Below are 14,168 nucleotides of genomic sequence, written 5' to 3'. Positions count from 1 at the left end.
GTGTTTTCAGCCACAAATTTCCAACCCTGCCCTTTGCTATCCACAGTGAATGGTTATTAAGCAGACAGCACGTTAGAATAGAATAGAATAGAATAGAATAGAATAGAATAGAATAGAATAGAATAGAATAGAATAGAATAGAATAGAATAGAATAGAATAGAATAGGAATAAACATAGCAATAGCAATAGCAATAGAAATAGAAATAGAAATATAGAATAGAAAATATGGAATGGAATGGAACAGAATAGAAAATATGGAATGGAACAGAACAGAATAGAATTCTTTATTGGCTAAATGTGATTGGATGTACAAAGAATTTGTCTTTGGTGCATAAGTGTATCTCAGTGTACATAAAGAGTCATTAAGAGTCAAGAATCATAAGGTACAACAATAATAATCATTAGGAAGTCACAATGATCCGTATTTGTAAAGCAGACCCACAAAACCACAAACGATATGCTCGAATGCTGCTCGTTGAGAAAGCCACATGAAATTCACAAAGGAAACCACTGCGACTAAACCAGAATTATTTACTATCCTGGCCATCCCTGTGATGACCCAAAGGGGCGTGGCACAAAGGCGACACAGTCAGATAAGCAAGAAGAGTCCCTTTATTATCTCCAACTTTGCCCCCAATGTCCAGGTTACCTTCGGGCTGGAGAAAAACTCTCCCAGGAACAGCCTTTGACTGTAGGAAATTCAGTCCAAAACAAGATACATACAGACTGTAACTTAAAATCCAAACAAACCAAGTTGCAGTAATTAGTTTGGCAGGGCAGGAGCAGGAATTTCAAACTTGAAAGCACGGCAAAACTCATACAGTTGGGAAGATGCCAGGAACACAGATAAGCCACGACAATACCAGATAAATTCACGATTTTGTCCCAACAGCTTGCTGCGCGCAGCTTGCCTTTTTTATACACAGTGTTCCCAGCTGCAGCTAATGAAGGGAATCAGGGCCCTTTCCTCCCCCATAAGCCATTCACGTTGCTCTCTTTTCTGTTCCTCCCTGCATGCCCTAGAATGAAGGGGGTGGGTGGGCCTGGGTCTTCCTCTGAATTCCCTCTTCCTTGTTCTACCTCTCCCCTGCTCTGCCCAGCCGGACTTTGCCCTTCCCCAGTTTCCTTCACAGCCAATGGAGTCACACTCCCGCTCCCTGTCAGCTGTTCAGCTTCCTCCTCCGAGTCAGATTCCGACAGGGGCATGGTAGTCCCTGACATCCAAACTTAGCCATAAGGAGAAAAAAACGTTATCGGAGCTTCCAAGAAACTACGGATATGTTTAGGAAACATCCGTTGCAAGCACAAAGAAAAATGAATATTTACCTGTGGCCAACAGCGGACATAGCCAAGGCAAGGTAGCAGCCAATTGGGAGGCTAGATCTGACCGCCTTCAGCAGCGGGTGAAAGGTGGGCGAATCCGCCAAGTCAGGTATCAGTGCTGGAGCCCAGTGTCCCTGCACGCCGTAATCGTTCATGTGCAGCTTTAACCTCAAAACCATCCCCCAGGCCCACTGATTGAAGGAGCTTTCTGGAGTTTCCCCATAACGGACAATGCTGGCCAGATAGGAGACCTGGAGAAACAGAAGCGACATAACAGATTAACAGAGTTGGAAGAGATTCCGGAGGTCTTTTAGTGGCAGGGTTCCCAACCTGTGGGCCATGTCCACTATGGGGCCACGGCCTAATCACAACCGGGTCTCATAAGCAGACGGCTGGTGCGCACAGCCCACTTCGCGTGAGTGTCCCATGTACTTGGGGCCCCACTCGTGCAAGTTGTGGCGAGGGCTCAGGACCCCACTCGTGCAAGTGTCATAGGAGCTTGGGGGACCCTGCTTGTGTATCACGGGTGCAGGGTGTCTTTTGGATTGAACAGCTGAGCAGTTTTTTTGAACAGCATGGATCTGGCAGTTACCCCCATTTAAATCACGACTCTCGAGCCAAACTTCCAAAAACTTAAAGAAGATTTATTAAGAGTAAACATGCCAGCATGGCCTGGGTGTAGCCGACTCTTGAGACACATCATTCATTGTCAACCTTGACCCTGGTTTTCCCCCACCCCCTGGGTGTATCGTAATTCCTATTCTCCAATGGGACACCTCCATAGCCAAGAGTCATCCATCATGTTCTCCAGTTAGAATTTTGCACGGCAGAAACTTCGGTCACCTAGTTACTATTTTTGAAAACATTGATGGAATGCAGTTTCAGTTTGCAAGCTGCTGCACTGCTCCTCCCTCTCCCTTTCTGTTGGCAACTCTAAAAAGACCAAAGAAATATTTTATGAGTTGACACACAGGGCCCCCACTAGTACAGGCGCTTGGAGCTCCACTCATGCAGGCATCTTGGGTGCTCGGGGCCTCATTCGTGCGAGCATCGCAGGTGTTCAAGGCCATGCTCACACATGCGTATGCGCCTGCCCTTCCCACAAAACCATCCCCAATATTCTCTCTCCCTTCCCCCACCCCACCCCATGCTCCAGGCCATCGAGAAAAGTTGAGGAATTCTGTTCTAGTCCAAAGAGTTGTCCAATATCCTTCAGTTCATCTCAACAGAACAAAAGTCCTTTACTGTTTAAAAAAACTGCTCAGCTGTCAATCCACAAGACATGTTAGGAGTTACAGGTAGTCCTCAGCTTACGACTGCAATTGAACCTGAACTTCCTGCGGCTAAACAAGACAGTTGTTAGGTGACTTTTGCCCCATTTTAATCACCTTCCTTGCCACAAGTGTTAAGTGAAAAGTTAACTGCAATCATAACTATGAGTCGGCTGCCAAGCTCCTGGATTTTGATCATGTGCGCATGAGGAATCGTTATGTGAGCGTGGGCGTTAGTCATAAGTGTGATTAAAAAGGAACATTTAAGATGCAGTGTCAAACTAGTTCAGTTTTAATAGAAGTGAATTATTTTTAGTCCAGGGATGAAGGGATGTGGAGTTCTTGAACTGAGCTTGGTTGTTTTCTTGTAGACGTTTCATTGCCCAACTAGGTAACATCATCAGGGCTAGAGAGTGTGGGATCTTGCCCCTTGCTTGTATTGAGCGGGGGTCTCCAACCTTGGCTACTTTAAGACTTGTGGACTTCAATTCCCAGAGTTCCTCAGCCAGCTTTGCTGGCTGGAGAATTCTGGGAGTTGAAGTCCACAAGTCTTAAAAGTTGCCAAGGTTGGAGACCCCTGGTTTAGAGCAACATACCCTGCATAAACAAGGGAGCAAATCCCACGCTCATCAGCACTGATGATGTTCCCTAGTTGGGTAATGAAACGTCTGCAAGAAAACCACCAAGCTCACGGAAGTCCATCTGAGATCAGGTTTTTTTAGCTTATGGCTCCAGGAAAACTGGGAGAACTTATAAAATTGCTTCTTTTTGACAACTACGTTGAATATGACCAATTGCTTCAACCGGGAGAAGGTTCAAAAGCAATGGAAGGCAGGCACCTGTTTGAAGCTCTCAGAGAGGAGTCCACTGTACGGCTTCTGGGGCAGATGCTTCTGATAAGCTTCTAGGATCATCAACGCCACCTCCGCGTGGACTGCTGGGCCGACGTGAAGGTGACCCTGTTGTTCAAAAGCAATCCAGCTGATTTCCAAGACAAGGAGACATTTGTGCGCCCCACATTTGGTAGTTAGGTGGTTGCCCTTTTAAACATCTCATTTATTTATTTATGTCAGACACAAAACCGTGCCAGAAATAGGACACGGGAAGTTCTAGGTAGTCGTCTATACGCTTTTAAACGAAACCAAAATTACTAGAGGGAAAACAATGTATTAAGTCTCATGCGTTTAAAAGAACCATCCTGGCGTATATTCTTTTCAACGGAAAGCCACCTTTAGAAGGTGAAGACTGTTGACTGGTAAATCCCATTATTCAAACTCAGAAACTTTAAGATGCATAAACTTCATCCGGGGAGAGGGGAGGGAGGAAGGAGGAGAAGGGAGGGGAGAGGGGAGAGGAATTAGCGATGGCGCTTAAGACTTATATACCGCTTCCCAGTGCTTTTACAGCCCTCTCTAAGCAGTTTACAGGGTCTGCCTCTTGCCCCCAACAATCTGGGTCCTCAGGGGAGGGGGAGGTCAGAGGAGAGGGGACGTAGGGAAGGGGGAAGGGTGGGCAGAGGATGAGAGGGGAAAGTAAATGAGAGGGAAGGGGACCTAGGAGAGGGGGAGGGGAGGGGAGAGGGAGGGGAACCTGGGGGGAGGGGGAAGGAAAGGGGACCTAGACTAGGGGGAAGAGGAATGGGGAGGAGGAAAAGGGAGGAAAGGAAGAGTGACAGAGGAAGAGAGGGACAGAAAAGAACAGGAGACTTGAGAGACAGAAGAGAGGAGAGAGGAGAGAGGAGGAGAGGAGAGGAGAGACAGAAGAGAGGAGAGAGGAGAGAGGAGAGAGGAGAGAGGAGAGGAGAGGAGAGGAGAGGAGAGAGGAGGAGAGAGAGAAGAGAGGGAGAGGAGAGGAGAGGAGAGGGAGGAGAGGAGAGGAGAGGAGGAGAGGAGAGGAGAGGAGAAGAGGAGAGGAGAGACAGAAGAGAGGAGAGAGGAGAGAGGAGGAGAGGAGAGGAGAGACAGAAGAGAGGAGAGAGGAGAGAGGAGGAGAGGAGAGGAGAGGAAGGAGAGGAGAGGAGAGGAGAGGAGAGGAGAGGAGAGGAGAGGAGAGGAGAGGCACTCTGGGATTCTGGTGTTCCCTCAGCTTGGTTTTCTTCTTGCAAACAATTCATTACCAAATTAGGGATAACATTTGAAATGATTTGACGGGAAACATTTGCAAGGCAACTAAGCCCAGTGACCACCAAGATCCCAACGTTTCGACCCCGAACTCTGAAGAGGCTCTGCGATAGCTAAAATTAAAGACGTCGCCTGCTTCACGGAGTAAACTTTATACACACGTGCTGGTCGCCAGGGCCCCAGTTCATCTCTTCCAGGATAATGCAAGCGAGTTTGTTTTCGACTTCTGTCAAGTTGTAATTCAGGAGCCAGTCACGGATCAGGGCAACTTCGGAAGCAGACGGTTTCCAGAGACGCATCGGCAGTTCTTTGAACAAATAAAGAGTAACCTGGCCAGGAAAGAAAAAAAACCCACCAAGACAAGCGTGAGGAGAGAATTTTTGCGTCGAGTTATGAAGGCGTAACTTTATAGGGGAGAAAAAAAAAATCTCTCTTCTGTTGGGTCGCTGAAAGTCAACGAAGAACCTTCCTTCCCGGAGACTCAAAAATACTGGCTAAAAATTTAAAAAAAAAAATGATTGCAAGAGATCACTAACGAACAAATAGAATTGGAACCGGAATTATTCTTGTTGGGGATATTTAAAAAGAAATATGAGAGAAATATAAAATATATACTATTACATATCTTAACGGCGGCTAGGAATTGCCTATGCCCAATGTTGGAAGCATAAAAGTAAACCACCAAATGAATTGATTATCCAAAAAATAATGACTTGTGCTGAAATGGATAAATTAACCCTGATGTTATGAGATAAAGAGGAGTCTGAGTGTTATAGGACTTGCAAAAAAAAATGGTAGGATTGGATTGAACTAAGAGAGATGGATGATGAAAGAATTAATGATAAGCAACATATAGGTTAAATGTCTACATTCGCATAAATTGTATATATTTGTAAATAATGCACAAAATAGAAGCATAGGAGATGAATGCCACAAACTGTCAATGTCAAGGTATTTATATTTTTTGTTTGTTTTTAAAAGATATAAAAGATTAATAAAGTTTTCTAAAAAAAAAAAGTCAACGAAGAATCTGAGGGCACCACAACCAATTTATGGGTTGATTGGACCCTATTTTGAGGCACCTTCTTATTTTGTGGTGCTTTGAAGGAAGACACCTACCTAATGGGTCAGCTGGGAAGAAAATATTAAATGTCACGTTTTCCAAATGATAGAAAAGCTATCGTCTGACGTGGCAGGAGGCCAGATTAAGGGCTCCTTGCATCTACTCAACCCACCATATTGGGGAGGCGGGGAATGTTAGGGGTTGTCCTCTCCTGAGGAGGCCCACCTGGTGGGACCAAGGAGAAAGGCCTTCTCCACGGTGGCTCCCTTCCTGTGGGACATCGTTCTGGCGGAAAAAATACACCACCCACCCCACCGGCTTTTGATACTTTCCAAAAGGCCCTGAAGAGATGGTTTTGCTAACCAGGCTGTGGGGATGCCTGGGTGATACCGAGCTCCTCAAGTGGTCGGTCTGATTGTTGCCACCGGTAGGTTATGGTTTATTTGGTTTGGTAGTGGGGTTTTATTTCTGGGGAGGGAGGGAGGGAGGGAGGGAGCAAAGAAGGAGAGAAGGGAGGAAGGAAGGAGACAGACGGAGGGAGGGAGGAGAGAAGGAGGGAAGAAGGAAGGTAAAAGACAGACGGAAGGAGGGAGGAGAAAAATGGAGGGAGGGAGGGAGGGAGGAAGGAGACGGAGGGAGGGAGGAGAGAAGGGAGGAAGGAAACGGAGGGAGGGAGGAGAGAAGGGAGGGAAGAAGGAAGGTAAAAGACAGGAAAGGAGGGAGGAGGAGAAAATGGGAGGGAGGGAGGGAGGGAGGAAGGAAGGAAAGACGTAGGAAGGGAGGGAGGGAGGAGAAAAGGAAGGAAAGGAAGAAGGGAAGGAAAAAAGGTAAGAAGACAAGAAGGAAGGTAAAAGACGGAGGGAGGAGGAGAAAAATGGAGGGAGGGAGGAAGGAAGGAGGGAGACGGAGGGAGGGAGGAGAGAAGGGAGGGAAGAAGGAAGGTAAAAGACAGAGGAAGGAGGGAGGAGAAAATGGAGGGAGGGAGGGAGGAAGGAAGGAAAGACGTAGGAAGGGAGGGAGGGAGGGAGGAGAAAAGCAAGGAAAGGAAGAAGGGAAGGAGAAAAAGGGAGGGAGGGAGAGAAGGGAGGGAAGAAGGAAGGTAAAAGACGGAGGGAGGGAGGGAGGGAGGGAGGAGAAAAATGGAAGGAGGGAGGGGAAGGAAGAAGACAGGGGAGAGGGAGGAAGGAGAGAAGGAAGGTAAAAGACAGAGGGAGGGAGGGAGGAGAAAAATGGAGGGAGGGAGGGAGGGAGGGAGGGAGGAAGGAAGGAAGGGAAGGAAGGAAGGAAGGAAGGAAGGAAGGAAAAGATGTAGGAAGGGAAGAAGGAAGGAAGGAAGGAAGGAAGGAAGGAAGGAAGGAAGGAAGGAAGGAAGGAAGGAAGGAAGGAAGGAAGGAAGGAGAAAAAGGGAGAGAGGGAAGGAGTAAGGAATTAATTAATTGTTGGTCTTGCCACAGAATTTTCCTTTAGATGGGGTTTGAGTTCATTTGTGGCTTTGCTCAAAGATCTGGGCAATTCTTACCATGCCGACACTTTCAATGGTCTCCCTGACTCGATCCAGCAGGACAGAAATCATGTTTGTATGGACAGCAGTTATGGCAGCCAGGAGCTCTCGGCCAACTTTTGAAAAAGTCTCTCTTGTGGAAAGACTGACATAAGATACCTGAGGGGAGATTTAAAAAAATAAATAAATGAGTATTTCAGAAACATACTCCTCCGCAAAATTTAACCAAGACTTAATAATACCCTTCTGAACATATTCTTCTTAAAAGTGTTCATAATGTCCAATTTTGCATTTGTTTCAGGCTTGAGGACCACAGTGGACCTGACAAGTGCCATGATGATTGACATTGTGGAGGACTGGGGAATTATTAAGGATAGGGTGGCTAAGTCCTGCCTTAGCTATGAAAGTTGTCTAGGGGACTTTGCACCAATGGCCAGGAGACTGAGTTCTAGTCCCGCCTTAGCTATAAAAGTCACTGGGTGACTTTGGGCTAATCAGCAGGAGACCCTGCGTTCTTTTCCCTGCCTTAGGCCTGAAAAGCACCTGGGGCACTTTAGGCCACTCCCTCTTTCAGCCCAACCCACCTCACAGTCTTGTTGTGGGAAAAATAGGAGGAAGTTGTGTTGAATATAGCAATAGCACTTAGTTTTATATACCACTTCCCAGAGTTTCCCAGCCCTCTCTAAGCGGTTTACAGAGTCAGCCTCTTGCCCCCAACAATCTGGGTCCTCATTTTACCCACTTCGGAAGCATGGAAGACTGAATATGTTCACCGCCTTCAGTTATTTGTAAAAATAATAAAGGTGAGGAAAAAATAAATTAAATTAAAATAATAAAATAAAATAAATAAAATAAAATAAAATAAATAATAAATAAATAATAAAATGAACCAAAATAAAATAAAATAAATAAACAAATAAAATAAAATAAAAATAATAAAATAAAATAAATAAAAATAAATAAAATAAAATAAACAAAATAAAATGAAATGAAATGAAATAACAAAATAAAATAAATTAATAAAATAAATAAATAAATAAAAAGAAAAATAAACCTAAATAAAAAATAAAACAAATAAAATAATATAAGAAAATAAAACAAATAAAATAATACAAGAAAATAAAACAAAATAAAATAATAATAAAATAAATAATAAAATAAATGAAATGAAATAACAATAACATCGCTATTGCTTTAAGAACAGTGGACTTCAAACTCCTAGAACTTCCCAGCCATCATGGCTGACTGGGGAATTCTGGGAGTTGAAGTTCACCGTCTTAAGTTCCCAAGCTTGGTTACCCCTGACTTAGGGCAACCTCAACCTAGGGAAACATTGCTTCCTAAACCCTTCCTAACTCTGCCACCTTGGCCTTGCAACCCCCTGAAAATCCCCTCAGGGATCATCCCACCCACCACCCCACCACCATTCCCTCCTCCACCTCCGCCTCCGCCTTGCTCACCTCATAGATCTCCAGCACCACCACTTTCACGAAGTCCTCGTCAACATCCTCCCGTTTGGTCTGGGCCATCTGCGCGAACGTGGTCAGCAGGCAGATCTCCTCAGAGCTGTTCATCGATTGCAGGTAGCGCTCAAAGGTCTCCAGGTTGGCCGGATCTGTTGGCGGCACCAAAGGTAGGTTTTTATTTCTTTTCCGTGCAATTATGTCTAGCCCATTTAGCATCCAGGGGAAATTATGGCTTCCAACTTTCTTCAGTACAGATATACATAATAAATACAATACATCTAACGCTTTCTCTAAATTTAACGATAGTCTGTATTAATTCTGAAATCCCATATGGGTCTAGGGTTAAGGCGTCTGGTTAGAAAGCAGGAGACCGTGAGTTCTAGTCCTCCTTTAACCATGAAAGCTGGCTGGGTGACTATAAACCAATCCCGCCTTAGGCATAAAAAGCCAGTTGAGTGACTTTGAGACACGAAACAGTGAGTTGAGTGACTTTGAGACCACGAAACAGTGAGTTCTAATCCTGCTTTAACCATGAAAGCTGGTTGGGTGACTTTGAGCCAATCACCACGAGGCAGTGAGTTCTAGTTCAGCCTTAGCCATGAAAGCCAGTTGGGTGACTTTAGGCCAATCACCAGGAGACAGTGAGTTCTAGTTCTGCCTTAGCCATGAAAGCCAGCTGGGGGCCGGCGAACCACAACAGTAACTTTGAACATTCGCTAAATGCAGTGTTGTAAGTCAAGGACTACCTGTCACGTCAAACAGCCTCCAAATGAAAGGTCGCAATTCGAGGACTGCTTACATTGGCCGTGAACCTTTACCAGTTCCCAAAGCAGGCACCAAACGCCTGTGGGCTCCAAAACCTAGGCTGGCCCTGACCAAGCGTTTCCACCCAAGAAGGATAAAGGAAGAAGGAAACCTTTGAGTTTCTGCTTGCACTCAGCCAGCTGCATGGTGCAACTAAACTTCTCCAGATCTTGGCTTTCGTCGCAGTGCATGATAGAGAAGAGCTTCCAAAGCATGTTGCTGGACACTGTCCCGTAAGGCATCTCGGACATGAAGAGCCAGACTCCTAGTCTGCAGGGGGATTGAAAGCCAACAAGGAAATACTGGTTTATTACAATAACCTCTAATAAAGGCTGCATAAACAGAGGGATAGAATCAAGATGGTGTGAAGTGTTAATACATTATCACTATTATTATTAATGCCTTGGGAAGGCCACACTTGAAAAAGTGCATCCAGTTTTGGTCACCAAGATGTAAAAAAGATGTGGAGACTCTAGAAAGAGTGCAGAGAAGAGCAACCAAGATGATTGGGGGACTGGAGGCTAAAACATATGAAGAACGGTTGCAGGAACTGGACATGTCTAGTCTAATGAAATGAAGGACTAGGGGAGATATGATAGCAGACTTCCAGTATCTCAGGGGCTACCACGAAGAAGAGGGAGTCAAGCTATTCTCCAAAGCACCTGAAGGCAGGACAAGAAGCAATGGATGGAAACTAATTAAGGAGAGAAGCAACTTGAAAATAAGGAGAAACTTCCTGAGAATTAGAACAATTGACCTGTGGAACAGCTTGCTTCCAGAAGTTCTGGCTGCTCCAACCCTGGAGGTTTTCAAGAAGAGATTGGAGAACCATTTGTCTGAAATGGTATAGGGTTTCCTGCCTGAGCAGGGGGTTGGACTAGAAGACCTCCAAAGTCCCTTCTAACTCTCTTATCCTACCCTATCTTATCCTATCCTACTCTACTCCATTTCATATTTTCTATTCCATTCCATTCCATATATTCTGTTCTGTTCTGTTTTAATTCTATGTTTTATTCTAATTCCAATTCTATTCCAATTCCAATTCTGATTCTATTCTTATTCTTATTCTATTCTATTCTAATTCTATTTTAATTCTAATTCTATTCTAATTCTAATTCTAATTCTAATTCTATTCTAATTCTATTCCAATTCCAATTCTGATTCTATTCTTATTCTAATTCTATTTTAATTCTAATTCTATTCTAATTCTATTCTAAGTCTAATTCTATTCTAATTCTATTCAAATTCCAATTCCAATTCTATTGCAATTCCAATTCTGATTCTACTCTAATTCTATTCCAACTCTAATTCTAATTCTATTCTAATTCTATTCCAATTCCAATTCTGATTCTATTTCAATTCCGATTCTAATTCTATTCCAATTCTATTCTAATTCTATTCTATTTTAATTTTAATTCTAATTCTAACTTCTTGCTGTAATTTCCCCAGCATGGATGAGTTCCCCCCACTGACTAGTAACATTCTGCCCCAGACTGGAATCAGCATGGTTCCACACAGCAACAAAATCCACTCCTGCCAACCTTTTCGCTTTCAGGACATGGAGCACAGCCCTCAGGAAAAACTCGTCGAATTCCACTTGCAGCTTCTTCAAGGAATACGGCTGCATCACCGGGCCAGCCTCCTTGGCCCGGCTGACAAACTGGGCCCAATGATCACTCACGAAGCACAAGGTCATCCTGATGGATTATTGGGGAGACAGAGGAAAGAGAAGTTCAGTTGAACTGTTGGGGCTCTCTGAGCTCGGTGGTTTTCTTGCAGACAGTTCATGACCCAACACCTGTGAGTTTGGGGTTTGTTTAAGGAACTAGAGAGCCAGTTTGGTCCAATGTTTAAGGCACCAAGTTACAAAGTGGGAGACGGTGAGTTCTAGTCCCGCCTTAGGCAGGAAAGCCACCTGGGTGACTTTGGGCCAATCACCGGGAGACTGTGAGTTCTAGGCCTGCCTTAGCCATGAAAGCCAGCTAGGTGACTTTGGGCCAATCACCAGGAGACTGTGAGTTCTAGTCCTGCCTTAGCCATGAAAGCCAGCTAGGTGACTTTGGGCCAATCACCACGAGACAGTGAGTTCTAGTTCCGCCTTAGGCATGAAAGCCAGCTAGGTGACTTTGGGCCAATCACTGGGAGACTGTCCTGCCTTAGGCATGAAAACCAGCTCGATGACCTCAGGCCAATCACCATGAGACTGTGAGTTCTAGTCCTGCCTTAGCCATGAAAGCCAGCTAGGTGACTTTGGGCCAATCACCAAGGAGACTGTGAGTTCTAGTCCTGCCTTAGCCATGAAAGCCAGGTAGGTGACTTTGGGCCAATCACCAGGAGACTGTGAGTTCTAGTCCTACCTTAACCATGAAAGCCAGCTAGGTGACTTTGGGCCAGTCACCAAGGAGACTGTGAGTTCTAGTCCCATCTTAGGCAGGAAAGCCAGCTGGGTGATTTTGGACCAGCCTTTCTCTCTCAGCCTAACTCCTGCAAATGGATCACAGGCACACGCCTGCTGCTCACACGAGTGAGGATGTGCATGTGTGCACATATGCTCGCCAGCTATTTCCACAGCCCAGCTGCAAAAACTCCAGGGCCCACAGGTTGGGAAATCCTGCACTATACCAAACATAGATAAAGGTAACTTGTCCAGTCGTGTCCAACTCTAGAGGGTGGTGCTCATCTCCATTTCCCACCTGAGGGAGCCAGTGTTGTCTGAAGAGGCTTCCGTGGACATACAGCCAGCATGACTGTATGCCAAAGGCACACAGAATGCTGTTATCTTCCCACCAGAGTGGTACCCATTTACCTACTTGCATTTGCATGCTTTCGAACTGCTAGGTGGCCAGGAGCTGCAGCAAGGAATGGGATCTCATCCTTTCGCACAGCGCTCGGGTCTTGAACCTGGGTTGTCAGGCTTTACAGCTGACAAGCTCAGTGTCTTTAATCACTGAGCCGTCAGACCCATGAAACATAGAAAACCGATAGCAAAAAAAAAGAGATCTAGCGATCCTTTGAGTTTGTCCTTTGTTTTCTTATTAATTAATTTATTTATTAATTTACTCTTATGAACCCAACAATTCAGTTAGGGGTTTCATTTTGCTGTCCTAATCGTGCTCCTTTACCTGGCTCTGCCCATGATGGAAAGTGGACAGGAGCTCCTCACCTGATGAGATGGCCGATCCGTTTCACAAACTGCCTGTAACGGGCTCGGTTGAAGGTTTCCAGCCCCACAGCAAGAAGATTCACGACAGAATTGGCGAAGGTAAGTACCTTCATCATGTCTTGGGAAGTTGTTTTCTCGGAGACGTAGCTGCCTGCTCACAGGAAAGCGTTTCAGAATGGAAATGGCAAATTAGTGCACAAGCTACAGCCAAAGGCAGGGAGAAGAAAGGAAAATTTTCTTACTTATTTAAATTTATATGCCACCCCTTTCACTGCCAGGTGAAAGGGCAGCTTACAACATTATAAAATGCAAATAACATGCATTAAAACATCAGATGTTATAGCATTAGATAAGTCAGCAGCCCCTAGGAAGAGGAGCGTGGAAGAACTGGGGTTGGAGTTAAAAGAGAAATCAGCCTAGAATCCCTACGACACCACAACGGTTTAAGGCCAAGCTCCCCAGAATTGTGTTGAAATTTTGCTAACTCCAAGCAAGTGCTAACTGTTAGTTGAGAAGATTCCTACGCACAAGCATGATTACCAGTGGTGGAATTCAAAATATTTTACTACTGGGTTCTGTAGGTGTGTGCTTTGTGTGCGCACGGAGTGTTCTAAAATGGGAAATTTTAAGCATGAAAACTTACTGTCACACTGGTGAGGAAAACAGCTGAGGCATGGCAATCTGCTCTGCCACGCCTATCAGCTGAGTTACCAAACAAAGGAAATATAGGACAGGAAAAGGCGGGTGGGCAGGGCCAACTGCTAAACGGTGCTACCAGATCTCTACAACCGGTGCAAACCGGCAGCATACCCCTGATTACCAATAAATCAGTTTAATTGGACCATGGGTGGACCTGTTCTTTCACACTTGAGAGCGCCAAAATACAATGTGTTAGAGATGAGATCTTCTTCAGAGTCCACTAACAACTTCCAACATGGGATGGGCCCATCGGAGCCCCAAACCAATTGGCACAGCTAAGTCTGTAGACCCTTTGCGAAGGCCTGACATTCTTGGCCTAAGCCACAAATTCAGTCTCTTTATTATTATATCTTTTTTTATTATTTATAAAATGTATTGGCTGCCCATCTTGCCACAAAGTAACTTTGGGTGGCTTACAGGCCTCTCCTAACCCTGGAAGTTATTTTTGTTCCAGTCTTGCATTTGTTCCTTCAATGTTAGCTTTCTGCACAATAATTTCTTGTGGGTTATTTTCAAGAGTGCTTAGCATGAACACTATCAGGGTCCTGTTGAAAACTCATCAAAGGCTACCTATGTGTAAATACTAAAGTAAAGGTAAGAATTTCCTCTGTTCAGTCGTGTCCGATGCTAAGGGATAGTGCTGATCTCAGTTTCCTCATCAAGGGAGTCAGCTTCGTTGAAAAGACACATCCATGGTCATGTGGCCAGCATGACTTTATATCGGAGTAGGGAAAGATGGCGCCTTTATGATGTATGG

At 44.9% G+C, this 14,168-nt stretch overlaps 1 protein-coding gene across 1 annotated transcript in view; it reads right to left on the bottom strand.

The window, feature by feature from the left end:
• The window catches only part of EPG5 (ectopic P-granules 5 autophagy tethering factor), a 103,814-nt gene that overhangs the window by 67,539 nt on the left and 22,107 nt on the right, over positions 1-14,168 (bottom strand). Inside the window, exons 9-16 of the mRNA XM_087927550.1 lie at positions 12,713-12,863; positions 11,091-11,246; positions 9,662-9,819; positions 8,740-8,894; positions 7,298-7,438; positions 4,877-5,044; positions 3,435-3,554; positions 1,328-1,575 (exon numbers count right to left, since the gene is read on the bottom strand). Of these exons, the coding sequence (XP_087783676.1) occupies positions 1,328-1,575; positions 3,435-3,554; positions 4,877-5,044; positions 7,298-7,438; positions 8,740-8,894; positions 9,662-9,819; positions 11,091-11,246; positions 12,713-12,863 (1,297 nt within the window). The remainder of the gene's footprint in view (positions 1-1,327; positions 1,576-3,434; positions 3,555-4,876; positions 5,045-7,297; positions 7,439-8,739; positions 8,895-9,661; positions 9,820-11,090; positions 11,247-12,712; positions 12,864-14,168) is intronic.

Source organism: Pseudonaja textilis, chromosome 2, assembly GCF_049901715.1.
Source record: "Pseudonaja textilis isolate UNSWEBS1 chromosome 2, rPseTex1.2, whole genome shotgun sequence".
Lineage (NCBI taxonomy): Eukaryota > Metazoa > Chordata > Lepidosauria > Squamata > Elapidae > Pseudonaja > Pseudonaja textilis.
This window is presented reverse-complemented; position numbering and strand designations above follow the sequence as displayed.